The sequence below is a fragment of the Heloderma suspectum genome, chromosome 11 (assembly GCF_057233095.1).
Source record: "Heloderma suspectum isolate Gila_16-S chromosome 11, 16-S_ref, whole genome shotgun sequence".
NCBI classification, from domain to species: Eukaryota; Metazoa; Chordata; class Lepidosauria; order Squamata; family Helodermatidae; genus Heloderma; species Heloderma suspectum.
This window is the reverse complement of record NC_139468.1, coordinates 5,709,777-5,733,523: the sequence shown is the minus strand read 5'-3', so window position 1 is coordinate 5,733,523 and position 23,747 is coordinate 5,709,777. Positions and strand designations below refer to the sequence as shown.

The 23,747-nt window shown below is 42.9% G+C and overlaps 1 protein-coding gene across 1 annotated transcript in view; it reads left to right on the top strand.

Moving 5' to 3' along the window:
- Positions 1 to 23,059, top strand: part of KLF13 (KLF transcription factor 13) — a 51,014-nt gene extending 27,955 nt beyond the window's left edge. Inside the window, exon 2 of the mRNA XM_084816693.1 lies at positions 12,679 to 23,059. Within this exon, the coding sequence (XP_084672819.1) occupies positions 12,679 to 12,959 (281 nt within the window). The 3' untranslated portion in view covers positions 12,960 to 23,059. The remainder of the gene's footprint in view (positions 1 to 12,678) is intronic.
- The last annotated feature ends 688 nt before the right edge of the window (positions 23,060 to 23,747 follow it).

Genomic DNA, 23,747 nt, shown 5'->3' with positions numbered 1-23,747 from the left:
GCTTTTGAAAATTCTTCGGCCTTGATTTTTTGGCTGATGTTGTGAAGAACACTAGAAGGAAACAACAGCCCTGAATCTCTGCCTGCTTTATAAAGGCACTGCTTACTTTCTCCTGCTTCTTCTCATTTTCAGTTCTGGCCGCTCCCCTTTTCTATTGATCCGTCTGTATACCACTTTCTTCTGCTCCATCACATTTGAATTGTCAGGGGAATGAACTTTTTCCTCATGCCTGAAGTATTCACAAGTACACGAGCCTTTAGAACCAATCCTCCAAACACACTATATTCCTTAAAACAGAGAGACACCTGTTTTTATGACTAGAAATTCTGTTGCTAAGATATTGAAATATTTGTAAACCTTAATTTTCCCTGAAAGGCACCTTCCATCCTCCTTTCTCAGCACCTAAAACTGCTCTTCTCATAGGCTTAAAGCTTGCTCTGTGCATAAATTCACGGCAATTGTAGCCAGCAGAAAGCCTAAAAAACCCAGACTGGAAACTGTTGCAGAACTGTCGGCAATGGGCAGTTTCCTCAGGCTTCAGAAAGAGCGGGCGGGCATCCCTTTTGCTATGGCTTAGAATTTCCACGAGAGCAAGCCCCTTGGTTAACCCAGGTCAGACAAGTTGAGATAATTTATCTGGCTCAGGAAAAGTAAACTTTGGAGTCACCCTATATGGAACCATCCAATATTCATCAAGAACACTGATGTCAAGATGACTTTACTTCATTAATATTTGCAGAGAGTAGAGAAAGAAGAAGCCAGAAGAACTAGAGAAAATGAGTAATATATTGGGAGGGGGGCATGGGTGAGGTTTCATTTTTATATTTTTCTTGGAAAAAGGAGAAGAGCTATTCCAAGACATCTTTCCAGCTTCATGGTGGCACAGATCTTGGGATAAAAAATAACAACACCAATTCCAAAGTTAAAACTGAGATCAGGCCATGATGACACATACGATGGTGTATGTATGTATTGGAGACTCTGAGTTTTGCAACTGTACAGAGGATGGAAAACCCAAAGATAAATGAAAAGTTTAAAGGGAATAAATAAATTGCAGCACTTAAAACAGCCATGCTTTCAGCTTAGAGAAAGAGGGCACAGTGAGATCTGATTTTATTTCCTTTATGCATGCTTCAAAGAAAGCACCTTTCATGCTTTCAAAGCAAAGTCAAAGCAAATGCTTTCATGCCTCAGCCGCCTTGAGGATGGTTCGAGGTTTGGCTTGTTGGTCAGTTTGAAGTGCCTATGTAAAAACAGTGGAAGTGGTAATAACTTCCCAAACCACGCCAAGCGTTATTTAAGGATGCTGTGTTTAAAAATACTCATTGGTTTGCTCAGTCAGATGAAGACTACAGTTCCACCCCAAGAAATCATGTATGATGGTTCTAACTTTGGAAAGATCCCAACCACTCCTTCCTTCTGCAGAAAGAATATTCCAGCTGCTCTTTTATGTGGTCGTCAGAATAAACTGGTCTTGGTTTGTTCACTGGGCTGGTGTATTGGCCCCAGGAGCGTAGCCAAGTCATTTATAGTGTCAGAGGGGCCTAGAGATCCATAATGCTTGCTTAAGTACATTATTGTTGCAATTCCCTTGCTAGTAAGCCTCTGAGCATGTGAAGATGATTCAAAGGGCCGATAGCGCGGCCTAGCACATCCCATACTAATGAGTGAGAGTGTTATCAAGCACTCTGCCTGGGAAGCGAAGTTGGTTTATCTTAGGTAGCTATGCTTGAGAACCAAGTGCTGTTGGTTGATGCTGAGAATGGACGCTAAGGGCGCGTGCTGCTGAAATGCTGCTTATTGCTAACCTGTAGACTATAAGGCCCATTGGACCCAATGGCTCGGGGTTCAGAGAAGCTGTCTGATCCAACCATTGGGTATGCCTATGTGCTGTAAGTTACCCAATAAGTCTCCTTACAAGTAACCTTTGAATCTGATTTATCACTATCTTGGCACCTCTAACCTCAGAGTTCAGTGCCCACGGATGGGGCAATACAGCGGGCACTCTAATTCACATGGTGGAAGAGCATCCTTGCCCATGCACGCACCTCCATTTGTGCAGCGGGTGCTCCATACAAAGGCCGGTATGTGCAATGGTTTCATGTGATATTTCTTTCCTCCTCAAAAAGGAGGGGACTCTAGTAACCAAGCCACTGTGGATATGTATACAAGGAACACCTGATCTGACAGGTATTTAAAGACTGTCTAATCAAACGTATTTCTAGGTGACTTTACAAGTGACATGGGCAGAATGATGCTATGGCTCCGGGACACTGGGTGGATATGACACCAGGACTAACACCAGCACAACGCAGTTGTAATCCTATGTTCGACCAGCATTAACCAATGGCCTAAGAGCTGTAAAAACAGAAGCTAGCATTGCAGTGCCAACAAGCATTCTCAGAGTCCCTGGCATCTCTGCAACTACCCACCAGTCACAACTCTGCATACTAATAATGCCCCCATGTTATCCGTGCATGGAAGGCACCAACAATGTTCATGTTTGTATTATATTAGGAAATGTGTTTTGACATATCTTTGACTATGTTTTTATTGTACGTATATATTGACAATTTGTTTACGGTCCTTGGGAGCCACTTTGAGCATAATTTGGGAAAGCAAGGTATAAATAATGTTGTTGATGATGAGGATGAGGATGAATCAACACACAGCAATAGTTGAATGATTCCATGATCCTACCATACCCAGTACACATACTCTGTCAACAAGGAACACACAGTCAGACAGTCAGAAAAAGGACACGGTGCCTCCCCCTTCACAAGCTGCCATGAAGAGGCATTGGGGGGCTGCAAGGAGAACACAGGGGCTCATAGTCCTGTGGGAACACTGCCAATCCATATGTTGAAAATGGACAGCTGTTGTCAGTATACAGTCAGGACCCACTGAATTGTGTGGCAGCATCTTTGCTGCAGCATGTTTGAGGCTAAGCAACTGCCGCCCTTATCAGAAAGCTGTATGGAAGACTATTGGAGGCCCCATGCAGAAGTGGGATATAATAAAGATGATTTTTAAATTTAGTACACAGTTTCCCTATATTGTGGGGGAGGGAGCGGGAGCCACTCTATGGGGCTGTGTGTCTTGATATAATAGATCTAGTGCACTGTGATTGGCTGCAGAGTTAGTCAGAATTCCAGCCTCCATTAAGTAATGGGGATATAGAGACAGGAAATAGGGGTAGTGACTGGGCTCTCAACAGGCTCCAGTGAAAGTGTTTTAACTTACAGGGCCTCTTTTGCAAGCATAATGTTATGTTGTTGGTGGGGGCAGCCTAGAATGTCAACTGAGGTCTACTTCTGCCATCCCTCCCTCCCAACTCTTCCTTGCCCAGCCTCTCCCTTGCGCTGGTGGATTCTCAATGGCATAAAGTGTACGTCAGTGGCAGCCTCCTGCTGGCCCAAGGATATCACTATTAAGAAATCAGTGTGTGTGCGCGTGTGTGCGTGTGTGAATGCCTGCGTGTGCATGTCCACCCATAACCCCCTCACCCATTTCTCTGCTCTCCTCAAAGAAAGTTGAAACTCATCTTACGGAGGATTGAGTATTAACATCTGTGGTGACTGGGAATCAATATGCAGTGCTATTGTATGGTGCCTGGCCAACCTCAGGGCCTGTGTTATTGCTCCTGTTCCAGCTGCAAATAATCTTTCTCTCTCTCTCTCTCTCTCTCTCCCTTCCTTCCTTCTGAGAGCATACAATGCTTGCTAGTTCAGCAACATGCCATGTGCTTTGGAAGAAACTCCTTTTGCCACTGAGATGATGCATAGAATCATAGAATAGTAGGGTTGGAAGGGGCCTACAAGGCCATCGAGTCCAACCCCCTGCTCAATGCAGGAATTCAAATCCAATGCCCCAGCTTTTAAGTGTCCTCAGGGATCCAATTTAAAAAGAATGTGTTGACAGGGTTTATTCTTCATGCTCTGTGTGTTCTCTTGGACAGAAATGAAGCTGCTACATAGATGCGTTCAAGATTTTGCTTTTAAATAATTTTTGGAAATATTTTTTATTGTTTAGGGTTTTACATGTGTCTGAATTATGTGCATCCCTATGAGGAGGAATGCACATAATTTAATTTACAATATAATTTCCATGGTAGAAAATAAAATGATAGCCTATTTTAGATTTCTATCACCCCAGAAGTGTTAAGCTCATTTACTACAGCTCTCTCCTGCTCCATAATCCCTGGGACTACCCTGCCTTTTATGCAAGTGCTAACTCCTTTGGTAGGAGATCACATGAGAAGATTTGCATTGTCTGCTCTGAGGCTCCTTCCTCCTATTCCCAGTGTGGGTGATGGATGGGCCAAGACATTTCTATTTCTGGTGTGTGTGTGTGTGTGTGTGTGTGTGTGTGTGAGAGAGAGAGAGAGAGAGAGAGAGAGAGAGAGGGAGAAAGAGAAAGAGAGATTAGACCAAAAAACCAAATTCTGTGGTCCACTAATTTGGGGAATGTGTGAATAGGTTTAGGGAGTAAATTTGCTCCAGATCCACTGGATGTATGAATGTGTTCAGCCAGATTCTCAGCCTCTTCCAAATTTGTGTTGGCAAAGGAGTGTGACTTGCAGCTAGGCTGCATCTTCACTGTGCTGCTTTGGCAAAAGGACACCATTATTTTTTTTAATCTCTGCCATAATCCAAAGCTGCCTTAAACGAGAAGCTGATAGGAAGAAGGGCTAGCAATGTTTTGAGCAGGGCGTGAATGGTTTCTAGGCCAGCTAAATGATTGCCAATCCTTCCTTTGGTTGCCAACAAAATATTTGGTGGGGGTGGGGAGGGCAATTTTTGATTCCCCCCTCCCCAAGTCCTAGGTGGCCAGCATTGCTTTGTGATGAACAGTTATTTCGTGCAGAAGACTTCTGCAGAATTCGGGCTGATGCAAGAAAACTTTGCCACACTGCTAGTTCCCTATGAGGCAATGAGTTCTGATAATCTGTGTTTCTCTTGATTGCTTTCTTTCCTGCCAGTAATAAGGCACTTTATATAATCTCACCTGCACAGAAAACCACATCCCCACCCTTCAACCCCAGTTTGAGAGACAAGGATGACATAACAGCTCAAGAGTTTCCATATAGGGTGTTGGTGCTGTGCAGCGGAGCTAAGTCTCATCTTAATTAATACCCTCAGGCAGGTTTGTTCCTGCGGCATTTATGCAACGCTTCAAGCTGCTAATTTTATAGGCTGTTTTCCAAGAGATACCTACAAATATTGTTGCATTTCCCACAAGTACATGCTGCTATCACACCAACACACATCATGCATGTTCAGTTGTTTATTCTTCCAGGTGCCTGGAAATGCTATGCCCACCATTTGCTAGCATGGGGGGTCCTGTGCCTGACAGGTCTGCATGTTGGCAAGGCCCATCCCCCACTGGCTGTAAAGACATGACAAGTGCCTGGAGCAGGAGGGGACAGTGCCGGCCTGGCTGGCTTGTTAGCCAGCCCAGTGGCTTCTCTGAGAGACAAGCTGCCTCAGCAGTGGGCACCTGCCTCAACCGCACACCTTGAAGCTGTATATCAAGCAGCCACATGGGACTGGCTCTCTGAGATCACCTGATTCCCAGGATCAAGAGCATTCTGGTCTGTGGAGTTCAGATCCTGTCTCAAATTCTTGAGCCATATTTCTAGTGGCTAATATTCAAATTAAACAAATGCCTGCCCTATATATTCTAGGCATGCCATATTAATCATATTCACATTTTTAAGGGTAAGAGACAAAAATGGCATCCTTAGCTTTAAAGTGCTATTGCACTACTAACTAAATTGGGTTTTAACACAGTATGTCAGAACGCTGCTGTGGTGGAGGCTTTAACAGTGGAAGGTGATACGTAAAACTGATGTCGAAAGCTAAATGCAACAGTAGGAACGAGCAGCTGACCAAGGAGAGAGACAGCAGCCACTTTTTCCTTGAGGCTGTTGTTGCGGGGATGGGAGACGGGGACAAGACCGAGATGTGAGTGACATTAACTGGATCGGGGAACAACTTAAGGAGAATAGGCTAGAAATGGGCGAACAGGCCAGGAAGGATTCAGGGAGAAGTCAGAGCAGAAACACGACAATGAGCAAGCGGGTTCCAGGCATAGTCAATAGCTCCAAATGGAAGCAGTTCCTCCCTGCTTCCTTTTACAAGGGCTGCCTCCTGGGAGGTAGGAGACCTCCCCCAAAGTGGAGGGAAGCTTGCAGTGGTCTTGGGCTCCAAGGCTATGGAGCAATTCCCGATAGAAGAAAGCCAGAACTCTTTCAGGTTCACATATAGTTTTGATATTTAACAATAGCCACTGAATTAAATAATAAGAACCAAAACCAGATCGCACTAAAATATTGGAACATTCAGAATTTGATGATAATTTTGCTAAATTTGCAGTTTCCCCCTAAGTCCCCTCACTCTGCACTCTGTATTCAAGAGTATCCATCACTTAAAATGTTGCAAATAAATAAACATAACATTCATGTATTTCAATTTTTGTTGTTGTTGTTGCAAAAAGCTAAAGTTAGCATCCCCCCCCGCTTACAATCCTGGTGTTAGAAATCATATCTGCCTTGACAACGTCATTTGCTTATCGCCGTTGCTATGAAAATGTATTCTAACCTGATACTTAGCACTGTTGATAACACGATCAGAAGCCATGGGCCTTTGGTCCAGCTGAGAGAGAAAACCCAGCACTCCCTTAACACTATCTTGCACTTGGTAGCTTGAACTAATGGAAAAGTTCAAATATATCCATCACCATATCACATGCACATTGCACACAGAGGAAAAGCAAAATGAAGGACGTTCTTCATTCTGCATAGGGTCACTGGATGATGTAAATCAGTCTTGTTCCCATTCCATCCTCGGCAGAAGGTAAGCATTCAAAAGAGCAGTAATTTCATGGAAGGATCGAGTAACCACCTGAAATGAACTTTGGAAGCCTTTGACCGTCCTTTAATGAAGGCTGTTTCACATGAATCTTGTGAAGGGGAAAGAAAATACATTTTACACTTGCATTCTACAAATGGAAATCATAGGTAGCCATGTTGGGCTATTAGAAAACCCAAAACTACAGTCATACCTTTATTACCAGATACCTATAAAGCTTTAGGGTCTTTCATTGTGCCTAGGTTTTTCTCCCCACTCCCCCTATTGTTTTGCTTAACATTCAGCCTGAAGAAGAATTCTGGGGAAACTCAAAAGACTTGATCACTACTCTGTGACATTTTAGTTGGTCTTGATAATGGCGCCGAAATTGAAAAGCCCTACTGTGGCTCTTTGATTTACTCTACTGATGGGCCAATGCCAAAACTAACCCTGGAAATGCTCCTACAACATACAATATTGTCACATGTTGGAACTGATTATAATATTGCAGGAAGTTCTAGCAATAGCTCTTAACTCACAGGGGGAATTGGAGGAGGGAGTACTTGGTCCTAGGAGTTGTGGCAAGCACTCCTGCCCCCTTGGAAGAAATAGTCAATTCAAGCATCCTTCCTTATTGAATGCAACATTTCACATTTCCTTGATGGATGAAAGGAGGAAGTGGGAGCTCTGTGGTGAAGTCGGAGTAGCCAAGCTGGTCTCATTAATAGTCTGGTTATTTATCTTTTCCTCTTAGCAGTCAACGAAATCACTGGCAACTTGACCAATATTCTTCCCTCATAGATTTAGCATTATTAAGGCTTGGCACTGTACCTCCAGTTTCTGTGGTCTGATTTGATTAAAAGTGTAGAGTGCTTGTTATATTAAGAGGAGCACGTCTGATATAATTCAAGGGGCAAAAGGGGCTGGCAGCCTCCTCACGCCTCCTCATTCATCTCCCTGTCAAAACCCATGGAACTGGTCACAAATCTGATGCATGCATTGCATTTATTATTTCTTCTACCATGCAATGAGAAGCTCTATAGAAACAGGCAATTTGCCTAAACAATGGAAGGCAAGGGAAAGCAATGGAGGAATGAATGGCTTGGCAACAGAGAGGCTGAGTAGTTTTATGGCCTATCAGATAATATAAACAGCTTCCAGTGAAAGTAACCCAAAACAGGCGTGTGGTTTTCATGCAAATTCTGAACATATTTTAAAAATCATCAACTTGTTCACCTGTGGAACTCACTGCTATGGGATGTATATTGAGGTTCAAAAAAGAGTCAGCCAAAATCATGGCGACTTAGAATATCAGCAGGCAGGTTTCTAACAATAGTTCAGTCTAAACAGGGTGGGTGGGGATGGGGTGGACTGCTCTGGCTCCTAAAATCTCTTTTAAGAACCCAACATAGTTCTGTCAACACTGTCTCCCCAAACTACTTTTTTTAACCAAAATATTATGACAGAACTCAGTTTCTCAGGATAGCTGGTCTTTCTTTAGACCCTGAGTCTATATTTTAAAAACATGTCAATGTTGCTGATTTTCCCACCAAACTGAGATTCATATCAGCAAACAACCCATGCAAGAGGCAGCATCCAGCAGAAAATGATGGTAGACTTAATCCTGCCAGGAGACTCTGCAGGTGGGTGCAACACATGGTATATTCCATGGCTAGCTTTAGACCAGGGGTGGGTATCCTGTGGCCCTCCAGATGTTTTGGCCTATAACTCTCATTTGCCCTCACCATTGGCTATGCTGCCCAGGGCGGATGGGAGTTGTAGGCCAAAACATCTGGAGGGCCACAAGTTGCCTACTCTTGCTCTAGATAAAGAAGCCAAATTACCGTCATTGTGCATTATGCCCCATCAGTGACCAAGCCATGCCTCTAGGGAGAGTGTGATTGCCCCGCTTTGCTCAACAGATCAGCACAATTCAACAATACTATGCTGGATCAAGGATGGGACAATCTTAGTCTACCTCAAATTGTTACCATGAAACCCTCTTGCAGCTATGATGCAGGAGCTGCACTAGTGCATGGATTGTGTGTGTGGCACACACAAGAACCACAAAGAACCCATCCTTTATAGCTGTCTTATACCCCAAGTAGCTCCTTTTTAGTGGTTTGGGTGATACCAATACCATTTGCTATTTTCATATAGGCTCCATTGAAAGCTTGTCCACAAAGAGAAGATATGGAACGGGGTCTGGGGACAAGATTCCTTGTCAGGCAGCACGCAGATATGATGCAGGAACTGCACTAGCTCCTGCACTGATCATGCCCGGCTGAGTGCAGCCAAGGGGGAGTGTTGGGTTTGTTTCGGGTCACATTCTCAGATCATGAAGGGCATCAGCTAGGAGGCCCCCAAAGGCAAATGCCCCAAAGACCATTGTGGCCAAGGGAGGCTTTTGCGCAGCTGAAGCTGGTTGCACCAGCAATGCGTGCCTGTTTCTGGAGAAGGCTGATCTGGCTATGGTGACTCGTACCTTAATTACATCACAAGTGGGCTTGTGCTCTGCTCTACATAGAAAAGGGCCAAGAAGCTTCAGCTCGTTCAGAATGTGGCTGACAGGTTGTTAACTGGAGCCAGGCATTGGGAGCACATCACCCCACTGCTGAAGCAACTGCGCTGCCTCCCTATTTGTTTCCAGTTCTCTACCTCCAGTATCAGAGGCAGAGTGCCCATGTACACCAGTTGCTGGGGAACAAGGGTGGGAAGATACTGTTGCACTTGTGGGTTTCCTGTCGACAGCTGGTTGGACACTGTGTGGACAGAATGCTGGTCTAGATGGACCCTTAGTCAGATCCAGCACGGCTCTTCTTATGTTCAATTTAAAGTGCTGGTTATGGTCTTTAAAGCCCTATACATTTTAGGACCAGGGTATCTGATGTACGGCCTTCTCACATATGAGCCTGTCCACTTATTAAGATTATCTCCAGAGGCCATCTTGTCAGTTCCAAACCCATGTTTGATCAGGACAAAGAAAAGGGCCTTTTCTTTTGCTGCAGCCGGACTTTGGAATGCCCTACCTAGGGAGATTCATCTTGCCCCCTTCTTGGCTTTCTGTGTCATTGTTAAAACCTTCCTCTAAAGACCTTTGGCCTTTAGAGGCTGGATATGACTGCTTGCCTACCATAATTATGTGCAATCCTTCTTGCTTTTTACTTTGTTTCTTTTTCACTCTGTCTTTTTATTATGTTTTATGATGCTTCTTCCTGCAGTTGCTTTTAAACTGTTTTGTTGTTAGCTTTTATTGCTGTTTCTTTTGATGCTTGCTGTTTTTATTGTGTAGCGTTTTACTATTTTTCTAAGCCTCCTTGAAGTCTATGAAGCAAGGCGGGGTAGGAATATTTTAAATAAATACATAATTATCAAGCGCTTTGCATGGCTGCCCTAACAAAGGATGTCTGAACACTACCATTTTAGATAAGGCATCGCATTTAGAACAGGGAAAGGGAAAAGTGTCATTTGGTGCCTAGTAGAGACTTACGCTGAGAGCATGCAGGTGGGCACCACAGCATTGCCATGTAGAAAGCCCATTGTTAGAGCCCTTAACTATCTAGGCCTGAAGGACCGCCTACTCCAATACAAGCCGGCTGGACCATTGAGATCTTTCTTGGGGGGCCTGCTCAGAGTGCCCCACCTTCTGACGTATAGTTGAGTGGCAATGGAGGGCTGGCCTTGCTCAGCTGTAGCGCCTCAGCTTTGACTCCCTCTACCCATTTCAGTTAGTCAGGCACCTACTTTCATGGCTTTTAACCCACCGTTGAAGGCCTTCTATCATTTAATGGAATCCAATTTTATTTCTCCTGCTGACAGAGGGAGCAATCCTATGCACGCCTACTTGGAAGTAAGCTCCACTGAACACAGTGGGACTTATTTCGGCATAAGCATGCACAGGACCTGGCTTTGCATGGGTTGGAATGGCCCTTTGTCTGATACAGCAAAGCATTTGAGCAAACTTATGCAGCTGCCACAGCTGGACGCATTGTGTCTATGCCCCACCCCCCCACCCTGTCTGAATGAAGCCCACTGGTATCCCTGCCATGTAGGCTGACCATATTTCCTTGAGACAAAAACGGGATATTGGGATGACAAAAACGGGACGGGCTTATGTAATATTCCTTATTCATGAAAAAGTAAGACGATAACAAAAGTTTTATTACATGAACATATTGAGCTAACAATTATTCTTCAGTGACAGAACTCATACAAAAATTTAGGTAGACATAGAGGGGGACTGTATTTCACCATGATCGTACCATGAATATTTCTCTGATGAAGTAATCTTACGCAGCAAATTTGGCTCTTTCAACACCTTATCATAAAACTTCTCACACTCCATGACACAATTTTGTTTTAAAAGTAACACAGCCCTTATTGTCTCAACACTTAATCTAGATTTCTCCTTTGACCACATACCGTCCATAACAGAAAATATTCTCTCGACAGGTGCTGTACCTCCTATTGTGTACTACACAATATAACAAAACAACTGCAGCTCCCTTTGTGGTCTCTCAGGCTATAAGAGACCTAAAAAACAACCTAAACTCACTGCAAAAGAACATGGAAAGGGGCGCAAATGAATAACACTAATTTATTGCATATACACAAAAAACCCACTCATAAATATACATATATAAAATATCACATGAGCAGTAAACAAATCTGTATGGCATACCACACTGAACACTCTAATGCAGGACTGCAGTGGCCAAACTGCAAAAAATCATAAACATACACCAAAAAGAAAAAAAAAAGGAATGAACACCCCGATGGCTATCACAAGCCGGTATATGCTAATGTCCCACTGGAGAGTTCCGCTGTAATAAAAAAATAGCTAAAAGCCTGTTGAACCAAAATATGAGTCTGAAAAGTCCAAATCAAACTGAATGTAGGGTAGAAAGAATCTCTATGGGCAAAATGATGGTAGAAATAACAGTAAGACTCACCCGCCTGGCTCCCACATGCTGAATGGGGCTTAAGCGGCCGCCTCTCGAATTCCCCGCAACTGCGGACAAGCCAGGGGGCGGCGTCTGATCGTCGCTAGCTCAAGAAGCCTGGCCCTGACTGGACAAAGGAAATGGAACTTCCTCTTCCGCCACACTAGTAGTTTTACTGCACGCATTGATTAGCATAGAGCCTTATGATAAATGCGTTCATTTTTTTACAAAAATTAAAAACAGGACAAAATTGACATATTAAAACGATGGGACGGTCAGGAAGTATGAAAAAAACGGTACTGTCCCATTCAAAACAGTACGTATGGTCAGCCTACTGCCATGGTACACCTCCATAGCCCCCAAGGGAGGGGTCTGTTCACTCAGTTCCCCAGAGGGGTGGCTGTCACACAGCAGTGGGGAGGTGGTGGGCATATAGCTGTGTCCCACAGCCTGCTAGTCTCCCCTGGCTTCGAACTGTATGGGCTGCAGAGCTATGTGCTGGTTAAATAAGTTTGCCCCTAGTTATTGAAGATGTTATTGCAGGCTTCAACCACACAGACACATTGAAATTAATTAAAATTAATGCATTTTATAAACAAAATAACCCTGATGTGCACACTACGTGGGTCCCCTTAGTTATGTATGCCATACTAGGTTTCATGGTCTTGGTGCTATGGTACAGACAGACAGACATCCTCATTTATTGTTATAGATAGAAGATGGTTTTTATTCTTTTTAATTTAAATTTAATTATTTTTTAATGTTTATCATTTTAAAATGTTGTGAGTTGCCTCTAGCATCTTTGACTTGAGAAGGCAGGATAAAAATATTGTAATAAAAATAATATAACGAATCAGGCTATCTCATTCTCTCTCTCAACACAGGCGAGAGGCCTTTTGAATGTCGTTGGGAAGAATGCAACAAGAAGTTTGCCCGTTCTGACGAGTTGGCACGGCATTTCCGCACTCATACTGGGGAGAAAAAGTTTGGCTGCCCTCTCTGTGAGAAGCGCTTCATGCGCAGCGACCACCTGACAAAGCATGCCCGTCGGCATGCCAACTTCCACCCAAGCATGCTTAAGAGGAGGAGTGGGAGCAGCTCCCGGACGGGATCTGTGAGTGACTACAGCCGTTCAGATGCCTCTAGTCCCGCAAGCTCCCCTTAGACCTGCCTGCACTGGATGTCAGCACTTTGCTCTTACAGTTTTTATATATCTTTGGAATTTTATTTGCGTTGCACACTTTGCTTAATGTTTTTAAACAAATACTTCTGCTTCCTTTTTTTTAAAAAAAAATCAACAAAAACAAAATATGTAGTTTTCTTTCACTGCAACTTCACAACAGAAAATATTTGGCACAGCAGAATGAAACTCCTAAACTAAAGGGCCTCCTGTCTCCCTGCCAGCAAGTTATTCTTGGTCAAGTTTTCCTGTTGTTTTTTTCTTCAAAGCCTTAAAAAGATGCTCCTGTTAGTAGTTTTTAAACACACATACACACATATTTTAAAAAGACATTTGCTCAGGTGATAAAGCAAATTTTGTAGGAAGAGACTGCAAAACAGGAACGCCTCTACAGCTAATTCAGTCGGGTTGATTTCCCCACCACCACCACCTCCAATCTTTCTCAGGGATATGTATTTATGTAACACAGTAAGTACAATAAAGATACACCCTTCTACAGCCTCACTTGGTAAACACATTTTGCACTCGAAACAGCGGTGTCGAATTCTTTCACACACTGAGGAGGAAACCAATGCTGGATTTTGTGCTTGGATGGTTTGGTTTCACAGTTGGTATAAATGCACTTGGGGAAAGAGGACCGTATATGGCATGCCCCTCTACTATTTCATTCAATTGTTCTTATTTTTCTCCTTATTCTTCATGTCACTTCACATTGAGATGATTGTATCACCACCAGCTTCCTGTTGCAAAAAGTTTATCTACAAAGTTCAATACTTTTGTTTTGTTTTTTCGTTTTGGGGGTGTGGTGGGATTTTTTAAAAAAAATAACAACAATGAACTAGATGCCTTAATCGCATTTTCTAAATATAGGTAAATGTATTTACACTGGGGAACAATTTATTTAAGTACAAATGGTTGGATCATGCTTTTGAGGCATTACAACTTGGAGTCTTGCAGGGAGTTCTCCTGTGGAAAATCCATGGAAATGAATTAGGCACGCACAGGAGAACGTCTTGGAGGATCATGCCGCCATGTCCCTAAGCCTCTGTACTGCTCGTCTATTATGTGACTAACAAAAATAGGCATGCAGAACTTAAACATTTTTTAAGCCTGGGGAAACTGTGTATCCAAATTCATCAAAACCTTATCAAGGTACTTGTCTGCTATAAAGAATCCAGGTTCCAGAACGCTTCCGAACAATACTGCATTGTAGCTCTATAGTCAGTAAGTAATAAGATGAAACCAAGAAGAAGTAATCAGAAAATGTTCTCTTACTTGGAAAACAAAACAAAAACCTGCATCTAGAAAGTGTTACAAATATGGTGTTTTAGCTCAACAGTACTTTCTATTTCTCCTACAGCCCTAGCATTGTGTCCGGTCTGACTGGGCACACACACATATATGTACATATGAGATCCTCCTGCCACAGTCAGCGAGTCAAGGGTTCCCCAGACAGGTTTCCCATTTCCTTGACTACCACAGTGGAGCTGTCATCCTTCTACAGATCTCACCTCACGTCTCTAGGCTTTGATCCACAAGAGAATCTCCCTCATCTACAGTGCGACCAGCCACTCTGGCAACATCCTATACTGGCTACCTTCAAAAAAAGGATTTCTGACCATTTCAAAAACAAACAACTCAACTCAGCAAGAGAGATCCGTGTGCAAAAGTAGACTTCCATGAGCATTACTGGTGTAGAGTTGCATTTTAATGAAACTCTGGGCTTCACTTAACTGGCTGGAAGCATCTTTTGATGTGCATCTACATCTGAGGCCACCAGTTGTTATGCACATACAGCTGGATCAGGCCCAATAAATACCAAGGTGCTTTAACTAGAATTTGGTCTACTTTTGAAAAAGACCTTGTTATTGTTGGCTTGGCAGGTTCCGATGCTGTATATTCAACATTCAGGTGCTTTTCTCTGTGATCTTGTTCATACACACATACACACACACACAATACTGTAAATATAAATGCAGTCAACTGTAGCACAGTAAAACAAACTCCAAAACCCAAACTGCTGTTTACATTAGCTGTAATCCTCTCTACATTCCAAAAGTGTCTTAACCAAGATCTTCCTTCCTGCTTTGCAATAATTCCGTTTTGCCAGATTGTTTAAAAAACAAAAGCGTACTGTATATTAATTGAGAGAGGAAAATAATATGTCATCAATTTAAAAAGTAGTTCCTAGGTACAAAGATTGTTCCAAATGTCAGGCACTCTTTCTACTATACTGCCACCTACTATATAAACACAAGTCAAAATCTAGATACTCCAGTATTTTATGGGCATTGGTTTCAAAGCTCACCTTTGGGCTAGGCAAGGCTTCTCGATGTGGATTCATTACTATATGCAGGAACAACACACCAGTTTGGCTACCATTATGGGTGGTCAACATCTTGTTCATTTTGTGTAATGAGTTGTTATGCCTCTAGAGGTTCAGGAAAAGGCACTGCATTCTGTTTCTAGAGGTAACGCAATAATATCCTTGGCAGCATTCAATGAGATTGGCCATGTGAGGCTACTCAGAGATTAGAAATTCAGATTCCAAATCATTTTTGTAGGTAAGGATGGAAGTAGGTATCAGTTGTAGTATTGAGAATCATCCAGAACAACTAAGAAGGAATATTAATTGCCCATAAAAAGAAATTCTCACTAGGAACATAGCTAGCATTAGGGATCGATTAGATAAGAGAGGAACGGATATTCACGCAGTAGGTGGGATATAAAGGACAGTAAAGTCTAATCTAACCACATCACCTTTTGTAATGAAGTTACTTAAGACGACATTATTATATCTCCCAGGGAACCCTATTTTTCTTCCTTGTCACGAGCAGTGTGAAATTGCAATAATGAATGGTACTGTGCCTTTGAAGCTTCTCTCCAAATAAGGGCTCTCCCAAGTGCACAAGCAACCACAGCAGTTGCTGGAGTGGCTATATTTTAGGGGTACATAATGAAGCAGCATGTGGTTCAAGACATATTCCATGTGTGATCCAAGAGTTATGCCAAAGAATTAACGATGGTGCAAGTTCGAACTAATTGTCCATGGGGTATTCCTACCTTTGCTTGATTTCTCAGAGTTGGCTTGCTGAATGACATTGCCTTATACTGAGGGAGCCCATGAGTCTCTCTAGCTCAGTACTGCCTATTCTGACTGGCAGTGGCTCTCCAAGGTCTTTTCCAACCTCACTACTGAGAGGCGTGGGACTGAATCTGGCACCCTTTGCACATGCAAAGCATGTGCTCTACCACTGAGCTCTGGACCCTGTTTCATAGGGGTTGCTGCTCCCTTAAACCTGCTTATAGTCTCGTTAATCTCAATGCAACATACAAGTATATATGGGTCAGGATTGTGGCCCCAAACAAAAGGGAAAACATTATCTGTTTATTTGGGGCATTGCTAATTTGAGATTTGGAGGAAGTATGAACCATGCTTCTGACATGCCTCTAAGATTAAAATAAACTATTTCCGTTTCTTACAATTTCATAAACCATAGTAAACATAATCAAAATACTCAGGGTTTGTTCATATCAGTCTCCTGTCTGGTGACAAGAGAGGACACAAAACCTCATTTTAGCCTTGCTGGGAACTCTTTCTTTATTAGGGTAGACTGCATCCAATCTGATGAAATTTCTGTTTTAGATTTTTAAATGGAGCAAGATATGAGAACAAATATGCATTTTCCTCCTGTATTTTTCTTTTTTTTTTCTAAAAGTATTTGATTCTATGTAGCAATTATCTCAAAAGTTGTCAAGACCTCCTGTGCAAAAAACTATAAAGCATTAATCTCCAGGGGTTTTCAGCTTCATGCTTCTTTGGCTACGTCTGCTCTACAGCACATCTGCAAACTCTGTTGTGAAGCGGTCACATGGCCCAGTGAACATACCCGCTTCATCTGCCCTGCACCAGGGATGGGTGGTACATGCACATGCACAACCAGCCCATGGGATGGGTCCGTTTCTGCATTCAGGCAGGAGAGTGTCATTGTCAGTTTGTTCTGTCCTACATGTTTTTTCTTTGAACATGTATTCTGTTTGTTTTACTATAGCACCCTCATAGCAGCAGGTACGGGCCCAGCCTTAGGGTGCTCTGCAGTGTCGCAATCCAGTCGAATAAACAACGTGGAGACTTTTCCACAGAGATTTCGCAATGGTCCCAGGTGTGCATGTGCTTGGAACAGAAAGATTCAGCCAAAAATTAGAAGGTGGTGAACACACCACAGGGTGCTTTAAAAAGAGAGGGTGATACTCAGAGGAGTCCCATGAATAATCACTACATCCCAATTCCCTGGTGGACTAACCACCACAGTATTCATCTGAATCCAACAAATGGTACACATTGAGGCTCAGCTCTGCTCAGCAGCGCACTGGAACTGGACCTTGTGGCCAAAGTCCAGGAGGCCGCAGCCTAGCCCCCCTCGACGAGAACCCAGAGAGCAACGGGGCCATTGGATGGGGGCCATGGCAAACCAGCCTGGCATCAGCATGTGGTCCAGCATGGACACATGGGGCCCACCAGAGCTAGCACTGCTTGATGCAGTAGTCTTTCTTCTTATTTTTAAAGACATTTTATAGTCAGGGGCGGCCAGCCAGACATGCACATAACATGTACACAGGTTCATTTTATTATCCTTTGCTTTAAAAATATATTATCCTTATGTGAGAATAGAGCTTATTCTCACTTAAATGTGTTTCACATCAGGGCAGCAGAAGCAAGCTCCATTTTTATTCCTGTAGCCATGATAGTACTATGATTTAAGCAAGCTTACAATGCAACACTGCACATGCTTAGAGCAATCCTTATCAGGGTCGGCAAACAGGTTTCCTCCTCTAACAGATCAGGAATGTAGAAGCACTTGGTGGGGTAGGGAGAGAAGAGACATGTTAGTTGTGTGCTTCACAACGGAAGTCATGTACATGGCCACCTAAAGCCCCTGTCCCGTAAAACCACTAAATCCAGGGTCTAAAATAACCTAACTGCATTACTGCCTATGCTGGGCCATATGAACAGTAATCTCATCCCAGTTGCCGTCCTGCAGCAGTGATCTGAAGAAGACCAACGCTAGAGGTAGTTTTCACAGACAGCAGAGATGGTCAAAGCCAGCCCCAGGTTTGAGGGGTCCCTGGGCAAAGTGTCCTCTGATGGACCCCCTCCTCTGTCAGCGAGCTCTGGTGGACTTACCTGTGTGCTGTGATCCTAAGTCTAACCACCCTTTAAATTTCCTGCAGTGCCCCAGAACAATGTTACGTTGGGGGCATTGCGTATCCAGCCGCCTGTTGCTGCCCAGAGTGCCAGGCCCCCCAAAATGCTGAGAGGGGTCCTGGGCAGACTTTAGCTCTGGGCACTGCAAGGGTCCTGGAGCCCTGGCAGCTGCACAAGGTTGCCAGGCCCTGATGCCACAACACATGCAGGTAGTAAAGCTGTTCCTGGACAGTGCCACTTCTGTCTGCAGGTGGGAGCTTGCATGATTGAATGCTCTCCCAAAAATTCATGGCTGGGATATATAAAACCAGATATCAGGGAGGAAGCCTAGCCTAGCTTTCTATGAACTGGGAAGAGTTGTTTTCCCACAGGGGAGCATTCAAACAGCCATCCCAACCCACACCTGCCATCTGAAGTGGTATGGGCTGAGAACAGTTTTACCACCTCCTTGACTGTTTATGTGGCCTGGCTGTTGGCTGCTGGCATCAAGAATACAACATGAACATTCTGAACGTGGTATTCTGATGTCCGCTTGAGGTTGTGTTGGCATAACCATGGTTAGATTATTGGGACATGATTACCATTTATTTGAATGCTGGGATAGATCAATGATGCATGATGAGTTCCTGGGTCACCAGATCCTGCAGCACACATGAAATGTGGACTGAGGAAGGATGTGATGGGCCATGACCTCCCTGTGAATCAAAAACATTCTGGAGCATTCGGATGAATTGTTGCTCTTTTGAAATCTTCCCTCCCACAAAAAATCAAACAACTTAATACATCCCCCACCCGCAACACCACAAGCACACACACTGCCTCTTCTCCCATCATGACCTGTTTGTCTGAATCTAGTGACAGAAAGCTCTGTGGAAACTTTAGTGTCTAATGTGTTGGTTTGTATCCCAGTTTAATGAAACACCTGGGCTCATGACAGGCCAACTAGGGCTCTGTGTTGTTGGATGGCCCCCTTTTTCCCATCTAGTTTTTCCTTGCTTCTTACCTTGCCATTCTTATTTGAGAGCTGTTTACAACTGTGTCCTGGGAATGGTGTATGACAATGTATATTGATAACTGAACACATATAGATGTTCAACAAGATTTCTGTACTTTATACACATTTACTGTAATAGATGGCTTCCTTTACTGCAGACATCTCACAATAACATCCAGCCCTGCAGCCTTCCACTGGGGCTTTAAAACCTCACTACCTTTAACAATTGGAGTGCTTTGTAAATATAGGCTAAGTCTCAAGTGTAGAATTAGGTTGCAGGGCATGGGCACATAAGACTGTCATCCACTTAGGCAATTCTAGTTCACCCCTAGCTTCATCCAGGAAATAGAGTAAGCATTCTAGAAGTTAAATCCATGTGAGTTATGCATTCTTTTGGAAACAAGTTTTTTGTATTGAAGTATAAAGAAAACAAACTCTGTAAATAACTATAAACCTTGCCTTCTCATTATCATTTATTTTGCTAGTTTAAACGGGCAACACCTGCACACCGATTGCCTTATGTGCTATTACTTCCATGTAGAACTTGAAATGAAAAAAAAAAAAATGGGAGACATCCACTGGGATTTTCTGTGCAGGTTACCACTCAAGGTCAGTATGTACAATCAGTAGAACCAAGTGATAAAGCTCTTCCTGGACTGTACCACTTCAGGGTGCAGATGGGGGTGGTGAAGGTAGTTTTCATGTCTGAATGTTACTGACATGTCAAGGAGGAAGGTTCAGCTTAGCCTTCTCTCAGAAATATTATTTTTCTATCTGCTGGGCTGTGGTTTATTTTTTAATGAGGGAATATTCAAATTTGCGACTGCTGCACAAGTAATACAGTCAGGAAAAGCTTTACCACTTGATCTGGCTGTTGCTATCAACAGCCCCTATTGAATTATATGAAACAATTTCTCTCTCTCTCTCTCTCTCGTGTGTGGCTCTCATTTACTTCAATGGAGTTGTGCAGGATGATCTGTTGGCATCCTGCACCTGTTGTGTGTACCAGGATGCCTGGCAGAGAGCAGCATAATAGCCTCCTACACATTAGGGATGGTAATATAGTCCAGGCAGGGTGGAGGAAAAGAAATGAGCTGTGTTGATTTGTCCCTCATGTATCAAGTACAGCATATATGGAAACATATCCATATTTCTCCCACACTTGAGTGGGGGGATCTTTAGAACAAGTCTGGGTATTCATTTCATTACAAATAGTGATGAGCCCAGACAAAACTTAGGGCACAAACATTGAACCTTGATGAAGTAAAACATCCCAAACAATGCTCTGTTACTTAGGGCTGGTCTACATATTTGCTCTACACAAGGAAATGCCAGCTCATAATAACCTGTCCTCCTCCCCCTCTTCCTCCTCCTCCTCATAACATGTAGCAGCATCAGTAAACACACCCCACTTCCACATTACAGGGGCTATATCACCATCAGCACCACACACACCATCACACAGGGTATAAACACAACAGCACCAGGACCCCCAGGAATGTGTGGCACTGGCATGGATATGCCCAGGTGAGGAGGAAGTAGGATGTGGTTACTGGTGTGACAAGTTATTTGTCTAGGGATGAACACTTTGCTCTCATTCCCTTAATAGCTTTGTCTTTCCCATTGCCTTCTCAGTATTTGTTACCCCTTTCTACCGCACCCTCTGGTAGGGATGGGTGAGAAATTTGTTCAGTTTGTATTTCAGTGGGAACTTAACAAATGTGTACTTCCCAAACCTAAATATGAACCAGAACAGTTTACTGCCAAAATCCATACATTTCTGAAGTTTGCAATACAGTCTGCAAAGAAAAAAAGTCTACAAAAATGTGTACATTTCAAAAGATGCACACAAAAAAGAAGTATATTTGGAAAACATGTGGACAAAAAAACTATATTCAGTGAAAAAATCACTTGAAAACATGCATATGGTTGAAAAAGTACACACAAAAATGCATACAAAAACATGCATTTAAAAAAAAAATCCACATGGAAATAGGTACAATTTTTTGTGTGGACTAAAATAAAATTGCAGTCCAATGTGGAATCAGGATGGAACCAACTTTGCTTTGGAGAAATGAGAACCTGAGCAAAACCATGCTTGACAGATTCACCCATCCCTACCTGCTTGTATCTCTCACCACCGTCGATGTTTAGGTTTTAAGTGCAGAGCTGCAAGATGTTGCCACATCTCCAGCTCCTGATAGGAGTGTTTCTATTCAGGGCTCCCTCACCCCCAGCCTGGAACAAGAGACTCACGTGGTGTGTGTGTGTGTTTGGGGGGGGGGGAGAACACCTTTTTCTTCTTCTTCTTCATCCTCCTGAAACCTTTCCCAGAGAATGCTAAGTATCTCAGGTTGAGGGCTGGCAACATGGAGACAGAGAGGTGTTTCTGCATGGTAAATGCAACTTGTAAAAAATTTCAGAGTCCACTCTCTGTTGAAGTTATAACTGGTATACTGTCTATAGTGCAGAAATGTATAGAGTGGTATAGATATATATTCTGTGTGTGTAAGTACATGAATGGAAGTATGTGGATATTATACATGTTTACATACGTATCTTCACTTTGGGATGAAAGATGACAACTCGTCATCATTTCCCCCTCTCAGCAGCACCTCAATGCTTTCATGGGTCACTTTTTGGGATTTTTTTAATAGAATCACTACATTGAAGTATTGCAGTTGTACAGCCATATGTTGATCTCTACTTGCTCTTCTGTAATCTTTTGGTGTGTTTTTTTAAAAATGTTTTTGTACTGCATAGATTTATATATTGTGGCAAGTTTCCTATGCAACAAACAGAAAAGAAGACAACTAACAAATGTCAAATGTCAACTTGTATGCATGATTAGTGATGTTTGCATTTCTAAATAAAGTTGATGATTAAGAGGCATCTATCAATTTACTCATACATAGCATTCAGAGTATATCGGCATCACAGACCTGGTTTAATAGTCATTCCCTCTTCATAATCCACCTGGACATTCTCCTGCACAAGCTCTACTGAAAGCAATGGCAGCTGCAGAAGAGCATTACTGGGCCTTGATTTCAATGTGACTTGTACAGGATAATTTCCAGGTGGTTTATGCTCAAAGCTATTGAATGTGTCATATATAACTTCTCTTCATTGAACTTATTTAGCATATTTGAACATGTAGGCTGCAAACCTAAGTGTACCTACTAGCAAGCAAACCCCTAGAACTTGGTGGGACCTACCTCAGAGTAAACATAAAACACGAAGCTGCCCTTCTAGAACTTTAATTCTTGGGAAATGTATAGGCACGGGTTTTCTCAACCGTCACTGCCCAGAAAATAATGTTAGCAGCTTCCACGCCCAAACGCCCACACATTTGAATGCATATACTATTGGCAAATAGTTTACTGGGAGTTTCTGCCTTGCCCTTGACTCAACACTTTATCATTAACTCTGTAGAGACTTGGCCTGCATCCATCTATGCTGGAGATAATGAATGTGGGATTGACAATCGAGCATTGCTTAACCTCTGGTTTTCAAGGAAACAACCCCAGAGTGTGTCCACCTACTATTCACTGGAGACTAATTAAAGCTACAACAACACAGGAAAGAGTGATGGCGTAGAGGAACGGAGGCTGAAACACAATGGGAAAAAATCACTATACTCTATGCAACAATGTTGGCATTGCTTCCCAACTTATCACAAAAGGAATACACCCAGCGAATTTTGTCTTTGATCAGCACTTAACTATACTGAACATCACCTGTCATCTAATCTACACTATAAAATTATATCAGCTTTATACCAGTTTAAGCAACCTGGTTTCCTTTGAAGAATTCCAGGAATTGCAGTTTGGTGAGGGTGCTGAGAATTGTTTGTTAGAGATTATTACACCCCCCACCCTCGCAGAACTACTGTTCCCAAAAATTTCCTGGAGAGGGGGAATGACTGTAGAGGAGACCCAGGAAAATCAATCCTATCCCCATGCCATCAGTTACCAGTAGCCCAGAAACTCAATCTGATAGGTCACATTTGGATTTGGACCATTTTTCCCCCTAAAAACATCTGACAGTGGTGACTCCTCAAGCTCCCTAGAGTGCTCTTTCCTACAATAAGATGTTTTCCTAATTTTACTTTCCTGGTAAAAGCCCATGATTTCTGGTTCTGCACTCAGTGAAGAGCAAAGTCCCTTAAAGATGGTTTCCAATTAAGTCAGTTAACTCTTTTAGGCTATGTTCTCAACATAATTACACAAGTTTATAAATTCTCTGTATATGTTTAATGCTTCTACTCTGTTTTGGCAGGGTGACATTCTAAAATGAGACAGATGCCCACAGGAAGCTTTCTGTTAGCATCCTATCAAGTGGTCAGGACAGTTTTATTTCCCAGCTGGTGAAGGTGTCTGGCAGAATGTCGATTTAAACAGTCAGTTTTGTTGACTAAGACAACCAGATTCTCAAGTGGTTACATGCACGCTGTGTGTATAAGGAATGGGAGTAATGGCTTTCCTCATTAATGAAAAATAAAAAAAAGAATATGAGAGTGGATGTCTGGGGCTGGAGGGAGGATACTGTGCACCTAATTCTGCTTAGTACTGTG